This window comes from Lissotriton vulgaris, chromosome 8 (genome assembly GCF_964263255.1).
Source record: "Lissotriton vulgaris chromosome 8, aLisVul1.2, whole genome shotgun sequence".
NCBI classification, from domain to species: domain Eukaryota; kingdom Metazoa; phylum Chordata; class Amphibia; order Caudata; family Salamandridae; genus Lissotriton; species Lissotriton vulgaris.
In genome coordinates, this window is record NC_141696.1 from 139,508,537 (window position 1) to 139,527,503 (window position 18,967).

At 45.6% G+C, this 18,967-nt stretch overlaps 1 protein-coding gene across 1 annotated transcript in view; it reads left to right on the forward strand.

Annotated features, from left to right (window-relative positions):
- Positions 1–18,967, forward strand: part of C2CD3 (C2 domain containing 3 centriole elongation regulator) — a 607,356-nt gene that overhangs the window by 296,011 nt on the left and 292,378 nt on the right. Inside the window, exons 25-26 of the mRNA XM_086933829.1 lie at positions 6,558–6,696; positions 15,425–15,489. Of these exons, the coding sequence (XP_086789955.1) occupies positions 6,558–6,696; positions 15,425–15,489 (204 nt within the window). The remainder of the gene's footprint in view (positions 1–6,557; positions 6,697–15,424; positions 15,490–18,967) is intronic.

Genomic DNA, 18,967 nt, shown 5'->3' on the forward strand with positions numbered 1-18,967 from the left:
TGCGCGTGGCCAGGACTGTCTCCTGGGAATGAGAGTCGCTGACAAAAGATCTCGGCGGAGACGCGCTTCCGCGCGTTGACGCCGAGACCTAACAAATGACCCCAACCTTTCACTCTAAACCAAAAAGTCTTCTTAGTGAACGTTTCATCCAATCTGTTATTTCTGCACTCTTGGCTAGTGTTTGGTAGGTCTTTAAACTGGTCAGCTCACGTTTCGGTGGTTCTATTCATTTTATTTCCACCTTCCTCAAGACCAACCTCAAAGATTGGTCTAAGCATCAAAAGCTGAGGGCATGGAGCCAACAGGTTCATCTGAAAGTATCTGCATTTATAGTCTCTTATTTCCTCTTTTAAATTGTTGGAGAAATGTGTACCAGTCACTTAAGGAGATTAGCTTGTATTTTCTATGTGGCTCAGCAGGACATCCAATCCATTAAAATAACTTCTCAAGCGAGCCTGTAGCAGCTGGTTGTTTTACTTTCAGCTCCTTATTGTGAGATCCTCCCCGCCTTTTCTTTTGGATGCTTAGTCGGCCCCATACAAGTTAGGCAGAATAGTGTAAGGTATTTACAGTGTGGTAATACTTCCTATTCCACTGTTTTAACTTGGAAATGAGGCAGAACATGTAAAACATGCATTTAACCTACTAAATTCCACTGTTTACCTTTTTGCTGTGCTTTTCTCTAGTGATAAATTTCACATTTGATCTGCTGGAATATCAAGAGAAAATTCTGAGGATGTGATAATTGACACACAACTCGTAGTTCCGATCCCAGTGAAAACAAGCATTTGCAAGGGGATTGGAATTTAGTTTTGCCCTTCTGGTGAGAACTAAAATACGGATTGTGCAGTAATTACAAAACCTTGGGTTTTTGCCTGCATGATTTTAGATACCCAAAAAAAACCATTCAAAATGCAGACAAGCAAAAACGACACATTCCGAGTTAGATCCTCAAAATAAGCTTGTCTTACTAGGGTGGGGTATTTACTAATCCTGGAAAGTAGCATTATCTTGTGACGAGGTATTTACCACGTGTGATAAATACCCCCTTGAGTTTTCAACTGGAAAAGGATGTATAACGTGCAGAATCAGTGTTTAACATAGCAAATCCTGTATATTTGGCCTTACATCCTGGGCGTTTTCCACAGCCGGATTGGCAACCAAAACCAGCCCTGGCAAACAGCTTGGCCGCACCGACAGGGGAGGGGTGCTAGTGGAAAGTGCCACTCCTGTCTCACCGCTGACGCTTTTGTTACAGGGGGCCGATATTGCAGCTATGCTGCAAAACCGGCCCGTAACAAAAACGGATCCCCAAGGGGTCCAAAACCGGGCCCCACCCTGGTGGCCCACTGGGGAAACGCCTCGTGTCCTCTAGGGCCAGTCCGTCCATGGCTTTTTCTCCCCTTCGTTTGCACAGGGATCGGAATATAGCCTTTCACAATAACGGCCCAAATGCACTTCGGTAAAGTTTAATTGATGTCTTTTCCTTCATTTCATGGTATGGAACTCAAAATGATGCAGATACCACCCATTGTAAATGCCACACCCACAATGTAAATATTTTAGAGTGGCATTACCCAGGAAATGAGAGAAGAGAGAGAGAGAGAGTGTGTGTGTGCACGCCCAAATACCATCGTATTCTGTTTTTGTGTGAACTGACTTGTCTGATTCATACTCAGCTGAACACGTTCGCAGAATTCAGCTAACTTAGCCAGCTTTTTCAACATTTATTTTTTGTCAAATTGTTATTGATTAGGCGATTCATGTATAGCATTTTAGGGCCACATTATCGACAGGTTTTATTGGTCGCAAACGGAGAATCGTGCCTTTTCGCGACCCCTAAAGAGCCTTTTCACATGTACTAACCCTATTTTGAGAGTTGGAAACCTATTACCGACTCGCAAAATAGGGTTTGCGAATCGATATTAGGAAGGGGCGTGTTGAGGGAATCCCTTCCTAACAGCAAGTCTCCGGGGATGTAAGAATGTTTTGCGACATTAATGCGGTCCCAAAAGTTTCATAATTTACCGACTCCTTGAAGGAGGTGCTAACCCATTCGCAAATGGAAGGGGTCCCTTTCCCTTTAGTGAATGTGGGCGCCAACATTTTTTAAGAGCAGGCAGAGGGCAAACGGACCACTGCCTACTCTCAAAAAATTAAAAGGAAACCTTTTTTATTTACAAAGAAATCACAGACATGGTGGTCTGCTGACCCCATCAGGTCACCATCTCTGTGATTGCAGACCATTCCAAATGGGTCGCAAATAGCGACCCGTCACATGAATATTGATGAGGCATGTCAATTGTGACCCCATTGGGATTCGCTAAATGTGTCTGAGACTCGTTGGTGTGTCACATTTCGCGACTTCCTAATTGCAAGTCGCAAAAAGTCACAATTAGAAACTTGCAAAATGTTTCCTTCTGACATGTAGCCCCAAGTGTCTATTGCTTCTTCACATTCACTGTACGTGCCTACTTACAAATCTGTGTGATTAAACATTAAAGGGATTCTAGAATGTGTCTATTGGGTAATATGCTGACCTTTGAACCCGAAGATCAGGGTTCACCTCCAGCATGGTCAGTGGGATGCAAATGTCATACATAAAAACACACACTACAGTGTGCCGTCTAATAATGCCCCAGTTACCGGTGCTTACATCTGGTTTCGTGAGCCGTTCTCGGTCCCCTATTGCATTATGCCCAGAATCGTCTGTGGTTTCTAAGCACATACATATAGCAGAAGTTAGTAGCCTCAATGATCGATCTTGTAAGGATGAGAGGCAGCGTTGCCGTTGTTTTAATTCAAACTTGTGATCTGCAGAACAAAGCAGGTGTGAGCTGCGAGCATGAGGCACATTGAACATGTTGCTAGTGTACGATTTGGGACTACTCTTGCGGTGCAAGTTCTGCACTGTATCAAATATTTTTTTAAACCGCATCATTGAGCCCGGAATTCAGTCCTTTCAAATATGTAGTAAGTGCGATTATGGCCTGCAGAAGGAAGACCCCACTTTGGGACTCTCACTCCGCCACCCCACCACCGTTATCGCATTTCAGAGGGCGCCCTGACACCCCTCTTCTGAGTCCGTGTGAGAAAAGTCCCGCCTCTCTCCTTCGATAAGCGCCCGGTGACAGTAGACCCCCACTTTCACAGTTCAGTCTGATACTAAGAACATTCCAGAACGTTTCCGCGGTGCCGCTGACGTCGCGCGCGCTCGCTCGAAGCGGAAGTCGAGCATGTCCCCTGGCCTCGGTTCCTGTTTCTCTGTGGAGGGTGCTCAGCTCTTTCTGACGTGTCTCTTCTTGCTACTGTGAGACGCGGCGGCTTCGCAGAACCTGACCTTGCACTCTGTGGAAACTATTTCCGTCGGATGGCATTGAGAGCCTGTTGGGGCGGCGGGTGGGGGCTGTGCACACCAGCCGGCGCGAGCTGGTTCAGGTCGGCCTGACCCTGAACTTGAGTCACCCGGACCATCCATATCTGCAGAGGGGGCTGGGCAGAGGTAGGGTGGTCCCCGTGTAAGAGGCGGCAGGGTCTCTTCTGTGTCAGTTGCTCCCTTGGCTCAGTGTGCCAAATGAAGCGCGTCCTTTCGTAGGCACTATAGCAACTGAAAGACGAGCACTTTTGACATACATTACTGTTTATAAACCAAATGAATCTCGATGTGGGGATGCTTATGAAGAAGAATGAAACCCACCCAGTGCCGAATTACACTTAGTGCTCTGGAGGCACAACCAGAGTTTATGCCAACGGTTTGCAGCTGTGGGCTGGGCACTTCGGTATTACATAACAGGCTGCAGATTCGTATTTGCCCCCTTTGTAATACGGATCTTGCTGACGCAAAATATGTACTGACGCAGTGCCAGGGAGGCAGTCCCTCGTTTCCAGGAGGGCGTAGCACCATGCGAATGAGACTATGCATTTGGGCTCACAGCTTATTACTGCAGTGAGTATAGGGCCAACAAGCTGGCGGCATACAGATTCCCATTGCAGGTGCACCACGGCCTCCCTTGAAAACTGAGGCTGGGTTTCCTGCCTGCACTGAAAGATCGACCAGCAGCTTCCAACTGATGCCTCAGTGGTTAATTTGGGAGAAAAAAAATAAGTGCCGGAGCACTAATCAGGACGCAGCTTGCACCAAACCATGTCACCTGTTTGCGCCTCCTAAAACAGAAACAACTAGTAAAGTGGGGGGGGGGGGGAGGATGTGGCATAATAGCCAGAGCTGCCAACTTTGGGATTGGGGAAGCCTCAACATCGGCTCAGCATCCTGTGATTCTATACAGATCACTTAATCTCCCCGTGCCTACTATAAATGAATGTGTCCTTAACTGGTGCTCATGAAAAGCGCTGGTTTTGATGATTAAGTGCCAGTGCTGAACACCATAAACCACCAGGTAAAATAAAGCAGGTCTGCCTTTCACTAATGCACTGTTCGAAGCTGTTCTAATTTGACAGCTTGACACACATTTATGAAAAAATGCGCTGTTCCCAACGCAGGTGTGAACTTGCGTTAGTGAAAAGTATGTTGTGGTGCTCTTGTGTCTGGCTTATTTTTCTGCACTGAATCGGAGCGGCATTCCACCCCGTGCCGGATGCACAGCTTTAATTTCCTTTGAATTCCACAAATGTCAATAAACACATCCTTTTTTCTCCAAGTTCTTTTATTTTATCGTAATCAAAAGTTAATAATTTCTTCATGCTTTTTGCGCAAATCACAAGAGAGGCGCTTACGTCTTCGCCAAATTCTAAAACATGCAGAGATGCTCATCCAAGCCTTGTCCTGCACCCCAAAGGTGTACGTAAATATTATCCACAAACATAAATCTTGTTTACCCAATGCATTTCGGGCCTTCTGTCTGGCCCTTCGTCAGGGGTTTGTTTATCTAAAATGCAAAACACATTATTCAGACTGTGCTTAACCCAATCCCACTCGTTGGTAAATGTACATCACTGCCCTTGGGCCCCCTCCAAATCAACTTTTTCCCACTAAAGAATATAGCTTAGTGGTACACCTTTAAATGGATACCTCTACTTTCAAAGCTACCTTTCTACCCTCGTGCCTCTCATCAAGTGTAACCTCCGTAATCATGGCTTAACCCCCACCTTAGTGACGTATAACTCCTCTCCCATGGTCCCTGTAATCAAGTGCCTCCTCTATGTTTACTATAATCCCCCTCCTTACAAACAACCATTTGATTTCAGAAATAAAAGCTTCCTGACCGTTTATTTGTCATCCATACCTTTCCAAATGTCCGCGCTGTCGTCCTTTCTATTCCTCTATCATCCAACTTAGATCAACCTAATGCTTTGATTCTCCGAAACATGCTTCTTATACCACTGCTCATCTCCGCCCCTCTACCGCACCTGTTGCCAATCGGACACTCTCTCATACGTCACCCTGCTTCACCTTCTCCCTCCCAACTCAACATCTGCCTTTAAAACCCACAATGCACTGACCCAGTTTCTTCAATTTGACGCACCAGTTACCCTTCTCACATCTCCACTGTTAACTCTACCCAATCATCTAGCTAGATACCCACCATTAATGCCCCGCCCACCCTCGGATGTCAAATCTAACGTTGATTATTTGATGTACACATCCCTCGATGTTCCGGACGTTTGTTCCAAACCACACTATTATACAACACTGAACTTTATATATTCTCAGATTGTGTTACTTTCAAACATTAAAACATTAGTCATCCTCCTCATGAGATGCATAAGATCCAAATCTTATGATAAATGCTGTGAACAAATTTATTTTTCCCGCCAGAAGTGGACTGGGGTGTCATCCAACTACATCTGGATATTGTTCTAAGGGCCATATGTATGAAAATGTTCATTTGCGATTCGCAAATAACTATGTTTTGCAAATCGCTATTTGAGAATCGCAAAACGCTATGTATGTAAGATTTGCAATAAATTCTGCGAATCCTACATATTCCTTAATTGCGAATTGCAATTCGCAATTAAGGAATACCTCCCAATTCATTCCTATGGGCCTAGAGGCCCATAGGAATGAATGGGAAGACATTCTCAATTTGCGATTCCCAATTAGAGAATCGCAAATTGCAAATGCAATTTTAAGGGTGTCAAAAGGACACCCTGTTGCACCCCTGAAATGAGCATGGGTGCAGATGTGGCGCACATACATACCCTAAGGGCATGTATGTGAGTCACATCGCACTCTGAAAAATGCAAAAAAAGTTCATTTGTCACAGAAATCGCAAATTACCACTAACTTCAAGTTGGTGGTAATTTGCGATTTATTAAGTCCAAATTGCACTTTTTTTCTTTGTTTCTTACAGTGCATTTAAGGAATCGCAATTTGCGATTCCTTAAATGCAATCGCAAAATAGGGAATCACAAAATTTGCGATTCCATATTTTGCAAGGGGTGTTTTGTTTCATACATTGGGCACTGCGAATTTCGGCATTTGCGATCACAAAATTGCCTTCATACAAATGGCCCTAAGAGCTCAGTTTGTTTTACAGTTTGTCCTCCAGCCTTTTCTAAAATGTGTTTTGCTATGAACGTTTCTTCTTATGTTTTAGGAAGTCCCCTGACAGAGCGCAGTGTATCAACACCAAGCTGTTGCGTCTCATTTGCAGTTGCCAATAATGATGTGCCTATATCTACGCCAGTCATCGAGAATACAGACTCGCCAGTTTGGAACTTTCAGCAACAAACCAGGTATGTGCAGGCTCAGGTTGGCGACATCACACAGCACATTCTACCTGTTTGTGAGGGGCGCTATTCTTTCCTTGCCCGTAATTCACATAAAACAGGTCACAATGTGGGTCTTTCACTGAAGAGTCTTTGAACTGCCACTGAGCATGTACTTACATTTCCAACATGATCTGTGTTCATGGATATCCTAATTATAATGCAACACAGATGTCCACTTCAGTGGCAGGTAGCATGATGTCACAGCACCTGGGCCTCACTGGAAAATAATGTTCTAACATCCCAAACCAGCACTTACTGAAACATGGCCTCTTAGAGCAGCTCTTATCTCTAGAATGCTTCTGTATTGTTGTATTTTGTTTCTGCAGAGAGCGTGAATACATTACTCCTAACTGTTTTATTGCTGCATTGTTACATGTTGCATCGCACTGCAGCAGTGTGAGATTGAGGGTCATCTAAGCTGCGTATTCACGTAACACTTCAGTTCAAGTGTTGCTATTCTAACATGACCTGCATTTTATTTGAAAAAGGGAACTGATGTTACCGATAGTTAAAGTTTTATAGTCAGTCATGACCTAGCTGTATTTTCGTAAGCTTACTTCAGTATTGTATTATATTGCACAGTAGCATTTGTGAAGCGTTTGCCCACACAGATAGCATGCTGCACCGAATAGGGTGTGTGATTGGAGTCACCCTTCCATGTATTAACCACTGACTGCTGCACACTCAGCCTCTGACCCCTTTGAACATAGAGAAATCTCAGACTCATCCTAAAGTTACTGGATGGACCTCACTAACGATATTCATTTCTAGGACCAAGTTTTGAACATTTTGTTTGCCTACTCACCCACAGCCAAGCACGTTAAAGGTATGTTCTCTTATTCACACTTAATCCATAGAGATCTTTCCATCTCACTTTCACTCGTGTAATCCTTGGTGTACTCTTTGATTTCTTCAAAGTTATCTGCCTGAGACTGTAATTGTGTTAACCTAATATTCTTCTTCGCCGGGAAACAGCAGATATATTGTTGTGCCCTGAAATAGATGTGAGCCCATCTAATCGGCCTGTACTGAAGCACACTGAAGGCCGTATTCTTTTTCTTCATAGTTATATATGTAATATAGATGGTTCCTCAGGGTCAGAGGTAAGTGTTCCTATTATTGGTTTTTTCGTTGTTCCCTGAACAACAAGAACTAGAAGATCAGATGGACCTTTCTAGATTTTACTGTCTGAAACCCTCCAGAAGAGTGAAATATTAAAGTGCCCCCTGGCCAAGATAATATCGAGCTAACGAAGTAGAAGATTGTGTAATCTCTACTTATAGAGCTGCATCTACCGCCAATTAAAAACTGCTCACTGAAAGCAACGAAGGCTCCGTCTTCTGGTAGCTGATTTGATGTGTACCTGCAGAAAGGTCTCTAAGTTTTGAGTTGTCTCGAAGATTCCAGAAGATAGGGAGCTACAGTGTTGGAAAGATTAATGTAGCTGTCCTTCTAGGAAAACATTGATCATGGACGTGATCTTTCCTGAAGGGTGAACTGGACCCTGCCAAACCAAGGACTGAATGGTCTAGAAAATTTCCGAGCCGTGGCATTGGCTAGAAAATTGCACACTTGTCTCGGCAAAGGAATCAGAGAGGAGCCGTAGGAGCCCAAACCCAGTGCCTTTTTGTGCAATAAGTAGCAAATGCTTTTTGGGCCACCACTGATGGGGCTTCTAGTCCCTCTGAGTGAGAGGGTAGGTAGGGACTCAGTACTGAAGGCATAGAGGCATAGAGGTGGCCCATATCCACTGTTCAATTCCAGTTTCTCGGCATGGGATTCAAAGCGCAACCCACCACTGTGTGGGGACTTAAAATAAAGGAACCTTAACACCAGGTCATAGATTCCATTCCACCTCACTCCTGATTGTCCACCACACCCAGGCAAGTGTAGAACATTTCTGAATCACTGCTAGAGAGGGTGGAGGTTCCTCAGCTTCTGTCTGGAAGAGTGAGAGCTCACAAGGTACCTCTTCAATGTGTGAGAATTAATGTGCCTCTGTGGCTTCAATAAGTGAGTTGTGCCGATGCGTTGGCCTCGCTATTCCAGATCATTGAGGGATGCACACAGTTTAAATTTTTTGTGAATGAACCTCGGAGTATGGCACATCAGTCACTGAGCGTGTGAGTCTGTATTGCCAAAAGGTGCTATCATTTTGGGTCCCAGACCCCAATAAATGAGTGCAGATACTATAAAGCATGCAAGTAGTGACATGAGCGTGTTCATGGAGTGGCATGTAATACTGCACACATCAGTACACTTCCTCAACATTCAACCACAATGTGAACCTGTACAAGTCAATGCAAACGTTGGCATACTGCCCATCCCAATGCTGGAGTGCAGAGTAGGCCAGTGTAGCTATTTCTTCTTTATCTCATCAAAAGATTCAGTTACAGGATTTGTCAGTGTGGGGACATTTCCCCAAACCACCACATATGGAGTCGCTTCCGGGGGCAGATTCATTATCACCCCTACTATGGAAGGGGGAAATGAGCGACTTCACTGTGGCATAGCATATCCCTAAATACTGGTTGACCCTGGGGAACCAGTGGGACACCTGCTAGGCTCCCAATTGGTTTGGGGGCTTGGAGTGGAACAACTGAATCATTAGGAGGCTCACAAGTTCCACATAGTGGGGCTAAATCAGAGGAGTTAGTCATAACAGGTAAGGTATGCTGCCCTAACTGTGGAGCCGCAACATTGTTCAAATGATCCAGCATTAAGGAGACTGATTATTCAGTGTGGGTTAGCCTGGTTAGAACAGGGTCTAGTTTAGCATTTAAAACAGCCTTAAACTTGGACAGCAAATCATCACTAGGGGAGTCTGACCGCTGGAAACAACATGTCAGGGGTTTATTGAGCCCCCACGTTAACTAAAATGGTCGTCTGATTAGAAGCTGCCACATGTCACCTCCGCTTGCACTTGGGGCTGCCAATGTGGCTTAAGAGCGTAAATTCCTGGTTTTGACCCTCAGACCTCCCCCTTCTAGGAGGCAGAGCCATAACTCCCTGGGATCCGATTCCCCCTGATGGCCTCCAGCTCTCTGCTGTTACTTATGCCACCTTGCTCAACAACCCTTGTTGGAGCATTAGGACAGCAGGGGAAACGAGAAGGGGTCATCGGAAGACTGTCCCTTGTTAGAGACATCCTTTTTTCAGCCAAATCGATCTCCTTAGAAACCACCCAACAGCTCGATGGTAGAGACTCCTAGAACAGCATGCAGTGACAATGACTGAACAGCAGGTTCTTTTCTCTTCCCCATAATCTCAACCAATCAGAGTGCACTACGATAAAAAGAGGGCGAAACCAATAATTTCAACCCAGAAACAGTGCCCTAGTGAGCAACAGATACAAAGAGAGCAAGGCTCACCAATCCCTCAGATGACACCATACCGACAAAAAGTGTATGCTGAGCTTGTTAGAGTAAAGCAATTCCTATGCCAAGCTCCACCTGACCCCCCCCTCCCACTCCCTCCCGCACCTTGAGACCCTCGCGGGTGAGTAGCGCGCTTTATAAACCCATGATTGATTGATTGATGTCGCTGCTGGACTGCACCCGGTCCCAAAATGCAATATTAGTCAGTGTACCTCCTGGGGCCCTAGTAAAGCCCAATCACGGTCAAAGTCAGTGACAGTTGCTTCCAAACTAAGGTCAACAAAAAAACTGAAAATATACCTGTACTCGTCCCACACCCCCAAAGAGACAGCTGAATAATCTAAACCGCAGCAAGCAAAACAGGCCAAGGGGGTTGGCTCGCCCTTGGCCTGAGCTTCGCCTGGGTGGGGCCCGTGCCACAGGAAAGTTCTCAGAACTGTGGATCCGACCCCTCCTCTCAGGGCAAAAGAGAAGCGCTGAGTTCTGGGACTATGAGCCCCGGCCCGCACTGCAGCAAAAGCAAAGGCATCCCCTACAGACGAGTCATATTGTTAAAAAGTGTGCTACATAAGTGTACTCATTATATTTATTGCAACAAGGCTTCTTCCATGGGTGGCATTGACAAACTACTCTTTGCGCTTGTGACGTTGTTTGGAGTTCACAGTCAGGCTGTGGTGCACAGAGTAATCCACTGTTGGAAAGACAGCACTGGCTCCATATATTGTACCTAGTTTCAGGAGCTATGGATTGTTTATTATGTGCTTTTAGTCACCTACAATCTCTGCATGGATAATCTGCTTGCATTCTATAGAGGTGAATACTCTCAATGGAGGCTCATAGGTGTAAGGTTAACACCTTGCCCGCACATTTAAGGTCTCACCGCCGGATGGCTAAAAGTGGTTAGATATGTGTTGTCGGAGACTTTTTGACAATATCTGTACTTACGGTGGCCTGTGGGTCAGCCCATTGCCTACCATTAGTTGACTTCCAATACACATAGTGAGTTTTCCTGGAGTGTCTGCTGATCCACAATTAGTGATCAACATCTACCGGATTATTCATCTATCTCCTTATTCTCAAATTTAAATCATTCTTCTTAGCTTGGAGGCCTGGCTCCCATTTGTGTAGGGCACAAGAGTACCGGACTATATCAGCAATACCAATATGATGTTATAGATCATCAAGTGGAGCAGTTCCTCCCCAAATCTGTACCGTGAAGCTGGCGTGCACAAGGATGTGATTATTCCCAGCCCACCTACTTGGGGTACAGAAAACATGAATAGACAGACTCCGCAGGTTGACCTATGTTCTTCACGTGTGGAAGGTTGTACCAATTAGGGTTTCTGCTTCATCACTCTTGTAGTTGATCAAAAATAGATATATCTGCATCTCTTGGTATAATATGAAACACAGCCTGTACATTTTCATGACAGGCAAGGATCCACACTTACTAGGAAGCATACTTCATGCTAACAAGGACTGTGGTCCACCGTCGTTGTCATGTTGGTTGCTTGTGTAAAACTACGGCTGCCCAGAGGTTGCTTGAAAGCACCAAGTCGCCCAGTAGTACAAATGTCAGCAATTCTGTGCTCGATGTTACCAGGCGATTTACAAGTCGATGCCACAGAAAGGAAAAGGAAAATTGTGCTACTGTGCCACTTTACACATGTGAACCTATAACTCAGGCCTTTTACAAAGGTCAACTTCTCCAGGTATGATCTGTGCTCCCATATTAACAAAATGTGGTATTACTGCACCCAATAACACCAGCGGTGGTAATCCTGTTTCAGCCAAAAACTCCAGTTTACAAAATGGGAATACTGGGCCACTCCTACTAAGGGCCTGGGTGGGTAAAAAGAAGGGAGCTTCAGAAGGCCAAGGGATTAACCGCAGGAGTAAGAGTGGCTGGAAGCACTCCCTTCAGTTTCCTAAGGGCTCTGACTTCTCGCTACAATGAATTACAGCTCACAGGAAAGCACTTGCCAGATTTTGAAGTGAAGACCAAACACCTTTTTGCCAGAAATGCCTCTTATGGCCTGCTCGATCTATTTTCTTATTTTACCCTGTTCTATGTGCTGGGGACAGTTAAGCCTAACAATGTTAGTGCCACGTGTACTGGAGACAGATGTTCAGAGGTCAGTGAGGCAAGGACCAGATACTTTGATCAACCTGCTTCAGACTCCTCTCACAGTCTGATCATTTGGAGTCATACACTCATGGCTCAATAACAAGCCTACCCAATCTAGACTATAGGCCCTTTTGGTGCAGGAAGAGGGCGACAGCAGAGAGAGCATGTTTGCAGGGTTTAGGTCTGCTGACTGGAGATTTAAGAGAAGGGCGCTCATTTGAAAAGGCTCATCCCCTAAACCCAAGCTTTCATTTGACTCCTTTCTCTTAAAGCTGTCCTTTCACCTGATGGTAAATCATATTTTAGAAGTTTACCTATCATAAAACAGACTGATAAGATGTGATGACATATGATCAAGGTGGCTATTTGGTGGACTAGAACTTTTTGGTTTGCTACTTACCTGGGGTCGTATTATACAAGTGCCCCGGGGGTGCAGTGGGCGTTTGCGCCCGTTTAGCTTGCTCCCAGGGCACTCTGGTATTACAGATGGGACTGCAGACGCTAGTCAGCTCTATATTCAGAGGGCGTTCCCTCATTTGCTTGGGGCATGTCCCATGCAAATTAGGTAATTCCTTTGCCTTTGCACCCGTTCCGTATAACAGACGTGGGCGCAGAGGCAAAGAAGCTCTCTGGAGGCGCACCGAAAATGCGCTGCCTCAAGGGTGGAGCACTGTCGGTGCACCCCCGGATTGCAGCCCTCTGGAGGGGGAAAGGAGGGTCCAGTGCACCCCACAGACATCTCCTTGCAGGTGGGTGCAGTCACTGACTGCACCCCCCTGCAAGGGGATCTCTAATCCCCCTTCAAAGTGCAGGCGGGTTGCTGCCTGCACTGTGAAAACACAGAGTGGCGTGCTGCCCTCAGTTCGCAGCTGCCTTAGGGGCAGCGCATTCGCTCTAATGCTGCGTATTTTACTTGATTGGGCCAGGCATACTTTTTAAAAGGTGCGCCCGGCGCAATAAACGAAAATGCGGTGTATGTGTAATATGGCCCCTGGAGGTTGCGTGGGACACGCAGTTTCCTTTATAAAGGAGGAAGAGTGTCTGGCCCTAGCTGAAGGGTATTGTGCTGCACCTTTGTCCAGAGCTGCTGTGTTGACAGCATCATGAAGAAGTAAGGCACAACTGCACTCCACTCTTTATTTGGGTCGCGTATATGCACTATTATGCCAATCGTGGCATTCTGGCCCAGTGTATATGCCTCATATACCACATACATTTTAGAATGGTTTTAGAATATGGTTACTGTTTAATTGATTTTTGTTTTATTTATGCATTGCAATAGTTTTAATTAATCAAGCAGATAAATGACATATTTAGCATTCATCCTGAGCTGTCGTGCTAGTTTACCTGCTTTATTAGAAGTTGGGATATAGTCTTCCAAGGCGTTCTGCAGGCAACATTGAACTTATACAGCTGTACAGGAAACACGCTACTGTTGCCAGTACAAGAGCTTATAACCTTGGAATTCCAAAAATGTATCTTATTGGCCATTTTAGATAATGAGGGTTCTTGAGTTTGATGGGGTATTTCTCTTTCGTTTTCTATATGTACCCTGTTTGAAACCATTGTTTGAGCTGATGTACAAGGTGCATCTGTTTAGTTTTTAATAAATGCACTTGCAGGAGATCACTCTTTTGCCTGAATTTGACTTTCAGAAAGAGTGTTTATCAAAGAGCGTTTCATCATGTCAAAGTGCTATGAGAGCACTTTGACACGAGGTTGCATTCATTTAACGTTATACAAAATCCACTAACCTAAACTCTGGAATTAAAAATGTCCCCGTTTTGAAGCCCCTTATAACTTATATCAGCTTCTGTTACACCTTGAAAGTTTCCTATTAAACGAGGCCACCAACTTTCCTGATTCAACAACCGAAGCATTTCTTTAAGCTGTGCTGCCGAGAGCAGCAGGGACATGCCATATAGGCAGTTAACAGTTAGGATGAGAACATATTGTGGAGGTTCTGGACTTGACTGGTGGTGGATTTTCACAATGGGCACAACTGTGTAAAAAATATGCTTCATATATCCATGCTTAGTGTGTCGGATATAGTGTAAGAATAGGATAGGCTTGTGTATAAAATTAACAATCGAGAGCCCTGTAGTAAAAGGCATCCCTAAGCAGCTCTCTTGAAGGAGGTAAGCAGGGCAGGAAATGAGTTCCAGTGCAAAGATCCCAGCAGGGTTGGGTGTGACCAAGAGATTAAAGTTGGCTGAGTGTAAATTGCGGTTTGAGTCACACCAGCTCAGGATTAAGGAAAGGAAGCTAGGAGTGGGGTAATTTATCTTTTTGAAACCTTAATCCAATGCTCCATTTGTAGCTGACAGCCAGCCTGCTTGGTGAATATAGTGTTTATGAGGATTGTAAAGCATCCATGATGGGGCAGAGGTGTACAGGAAGAGACCTTGCAGGCGTCTGTTACAGTGGTTAATTTGCTAAGGACAAGTGAGAATATCAGTGTTTGATACGTGTATGTGGAATGTATAGACTAAGGGCAGAGCTGAAATGTCATTAGATTATTTCCGTTTTTGATCAATTCAGCGTAAGTGATCTGAAAGACATCCATTAAAAGTGCTGCTGTGATAAAAGTAGAGGTAAATGGAGGGAAGTGAGAACGCATTGGTATCTGTGGAGCTATTCTGTGGTTTTGTGCACTGAGGGTCTGAACTGAGGTGGCAAAGTGAGCTAAAGAATGATGATGGATTCAACCCAGATCAGTGACTGGGGGTGAGTGTCTGTAAAGTTTCAGCGCTGCGTCCTTCATCTCCTTGTGTTTGCTTTGTTCGCCCTAAGTTGGCAGGGTATGCCCAGACATGGATCCTTTGCTCACTTTGCACTGGATTCATACTAGCCTGGCTGATAAAGGGTGTTACCCCAAAACCGCTCCCAAGATGCTTGTTTCTGGTTCAGAGAAGATCTGGCTTGGCAGTTCAGGCTGGACTGTTCCCATGAGGCACAGGGTCAAGAGTGATTTGCATATAGCTGGGTTTTAACTGAGGTGGCGAAGTGAGCTAAAGAACGATGATAGATTCAACCCAGATCTGTGACTGGGGGTGAGTGTCTGAAAAGTTTCAGCGCTCAGTCCATCATCTCCTTATGTTTGCACTGCAGTGAAGTGCCTGGATTTGTTGCAGTTACAGGAGATGGGAGTTTGTGATTAACTCGTACTTTACATTTGTTTTAACAGGTTACCCAAAGCACTTCTGCTCGACTCTCAACAAACCCTTGTCTTCAAAGTATGGCATAAAACAGGTAGGTGTGCCAAGGTTAATTTATGCCCATTCTTGGGTGGTCTTCTGTACAGTAGTTTTCATTACCAGTCTGCCCCATGAATGACAGTTGTTGCTCTTTTTGTCCGGCTGTAAGTTGAGTGGTATCCACTCCTTCTAACAAGCATTTGCAATGCAATAGGTCTCGCAGCATTCAAGTTTGAGTTATTGGCATTGTATATGACAATGTGTTGCATGAATTCTTTTGCAAACTCTGTATTGGCTGGTGGTGTTTGTGCCCGGTGAAAGCGTGCACTGACGGATGGTGGTGTTTGTGCCCGGTGAAAGCGTGCACGAACAACTTATGGTGTCTGTGCCTGGTGAAAGTGTGCACTGACGGCTGGTGGTGTTTGTGCCTGGTGAAAGGGTGCACTGGTGGCTGGTGGTGTTTGTGCCCGGTGAAAGCGTGCACTGACTGCTGTTGGTGTTTGTGCCTGGTGAAAGGGTGCACTGGCGGCTGGTGGTGTTTGTGCCCGGTGAAAGCGTGCACTGACGGCTGGTGGTGTTTGTGCATGGTGAAAGCGTGCACTGATGACTTATGGTGTCTGTGCCTGTTGAAAGTGTGTACCGACGGCCGGTGGTGTGTATGCCTGATGAAACCATGTACTGATGGCTAGTGGTGTGTGTGTGCCTGTTGAAAGTGTGCACTGATGGCTGATGGTGTGTGTGCATGGTGGAAAAGCGTGCACTGACATGTTTAGAAGTAAAGTGCGCCATACTGCGATTGCTACAATAGTTAATTGTGGATGTGCTAACCATTGATGCGTGCACTGATGGCTGGTGGTGTGTGTGTGCTTGTAGAAAATGTGCACTGATGGCTAATGGTGTGTGTGCCTGGTGGAAGTGTGCACTGCCAGCTAGTGGCGTGTGTGCCCGGTGAAAGCGTGCATTGACGGCTGATGGGGTGTGCCTGGTGAAAGTGTGCACTGACGGTTGGTGGTGTGTGTGTGCGCCTGGTGAAAGCGTGCACCGACGTCTGGTTCTGTGTGCGTGTGGTGGAAGCGTGCATTGATCGCTGGTGTTGTTTAAATAGCAACATACTTGGGTCCAGCATAAAGAGCACTCTTTTTAAACAGGCATTAAGAGTGAGACAGCACACAATGATCCAATGGTAATTACTAGTTGAAGGCAAATCGCATATAGAACATTAGGAACACTGCAATTCTTTACATTCATTCAGACGGTCCTTGCTGCATTCAGGACATTATCAAAAATCAGTCTGTTTCGTGAGAAGTAATACCTTACATCTTAAGCAGCTGTTTTAACAGAATGTTCCCGACTTTAAAAAGAGAGATGCCTAAAACATTGGCAGGGAGGCAGCATCCTGAATTTAGGTTGTATGAATGTCACTTTATTGTTTAACTGAAAGAAAAAATAGACTCTTAGCCAACGCTGCAACACCATTCTGCCAGCTAAGCAAGCCGAGTAAGAAGGAATGTGCGGACTTTACCCGAAGGTGTCAGAGCGAATTCACAATAGAAACAGAACTGATACATGAGAACATTACTAGATAACAAAATACAAAAACAAACGTTACATTACATGAGGCAAAAGTGACAATGATAACAAAACGTGCCTTACACAGTGTGTAAGGCACTTTTTGTTATCTTAGTCTAAGCCCGCCTGATTCTATGAAATGGCTGCGGGCCGCGGGACAGGCCTTTATCCTTTCACTTTCCGTTCCGCACTTCCGCCGCCGCGTATGCGCGTGTGGGGGGCGTGGGCAGCAGGGCTGGCTGTTGCTGAGTGGTGGTGAGCAATGCCAGGCAGCCCCAGGGCACGCACAACATCATGCGGGCCAATAAGCGGTAAGCCCCTGTTCGTGGCATATGGGGCGCGGCAGGCGGCGCGCATAGCCAAAGAAGAAGACAAGAGAAGAACAACGAAAACTGCGAACTTAACTGCCTTCCAAGTCCAAGACAAAGCAGCAAGGCGGCCAGGCCCGCCCACGCTGAGCTGCCCTGTCCGATTTCCGAATCCGAGTCCGAAAGACCAAAGTAAGTCACTCAGAGTCTGTCACTCCGTCTCCGTCACCGACCGGCGGGGCAGGGCTGCTGCTGGCTGCCTGCCTCCAGGCCTGCTGCGTGCACTAGTTAGTTGCTTTCCGGTCGCGCATTTGCCTGCTTCTTATTTATGTCCCCACTTGTCACTCGTGTTTGTCCCTCCTATAGAACATGCTTTCTCGCTTCTGTACTTCTTTGCTCCCGGGGCCGCACTCAGTGTTGCTCTCTGTTCTTGCCTGTGTGCCGCTTCCCTCCATATTGGGTTCGCCTTTGCACTCAACCAGCCCCCCAACCCCTGTTGCTTCCTCGCCTGCTCCATTTGCCCTCGGCTGCTGCTGAAGCAAGCAAGCAGGCAAGCCTATATTATAATAGTTACAGTGCGCAACGCACGCCAGGGACGGATGGTAACGGGCCCCGGCCTATAAACATTAATTATGGTGCCGTGGTGCGCACGCCCTACCGGCCTGAGCCTTTTTAAAATTAATTAAATAGTTGGTAGTGGTACGCACTGGAGGCGGGCCGGGTCTTCATAATTAAAATGGTGCACGGGAGTGGCGGCGCGCAGAGTAGTGCTATTTTTATTTTGTATAGTGGTCATTTTCCTGCAGTTTTGCTCTTTTAGACTACTGTAAATAAAATGCGCTTTTATCAGCCAACGTAACGGTGTTTAATGCATTGGTCTTGTTAAGATGAATAAGTAAAATACTAGATTGTTATACCATCATGTTTTTAAATGTTCAGCATCACATGCTTACTTTCGTGAGCTTTCTATGTACTTATGACATATGCATCATCGTTATAGTTGCTTCAGTCAAGGAAAAAATGCGTGTCTCTGCATCAGATGTTTGGTGATTAGCAGCTGTCCTAAGCAGGTGTTACAAAAGGAACCTTACATTATTAATCTAGTATGTTTGCACTCCGGAATTTTTCAAGCTAGCTCAGTTGGTTGATGCACCTGTTACAATGATGCAACTGCAACCTAATGGCCACTAGTTTGGAATCAAAGCAAGTTCGGCTCAGCATTTCATCCTTCTCATGCTGAGAAGATGAGCACCATGCCTCGAAATTGTTTGAACACCTTCTGGGGCCTAATCCATTTTTAAAATAAAACGTGTTCTAGCATCACTTCGTAATGGACATACACAGGTGATATTCACGTGGCTCCTTGCTCGTAGTGGGGAGTAGAATCAGGCCAAGCCCCTCTCCTGTGATAACAAAAACAACACTCGCAGGCAACAAAATACACATAAATGAGAGAGCTGGACCAAAAGCAGCAGAGTGCGGATCATCCTTCTCTTGCTCTGTCAGGGTAAGCTTCGTCTGCTGAGCTACAAATGGGATCACATCTGAAAAGAACCCACCCGAGAGAGGAAGTGTAAACAAACACAGCGCGGTGTAATTTAGATTGATTATTGCAGTGGATTCTCGTGGATCGAAGCGCTCTCTTGTAGTGGGCTC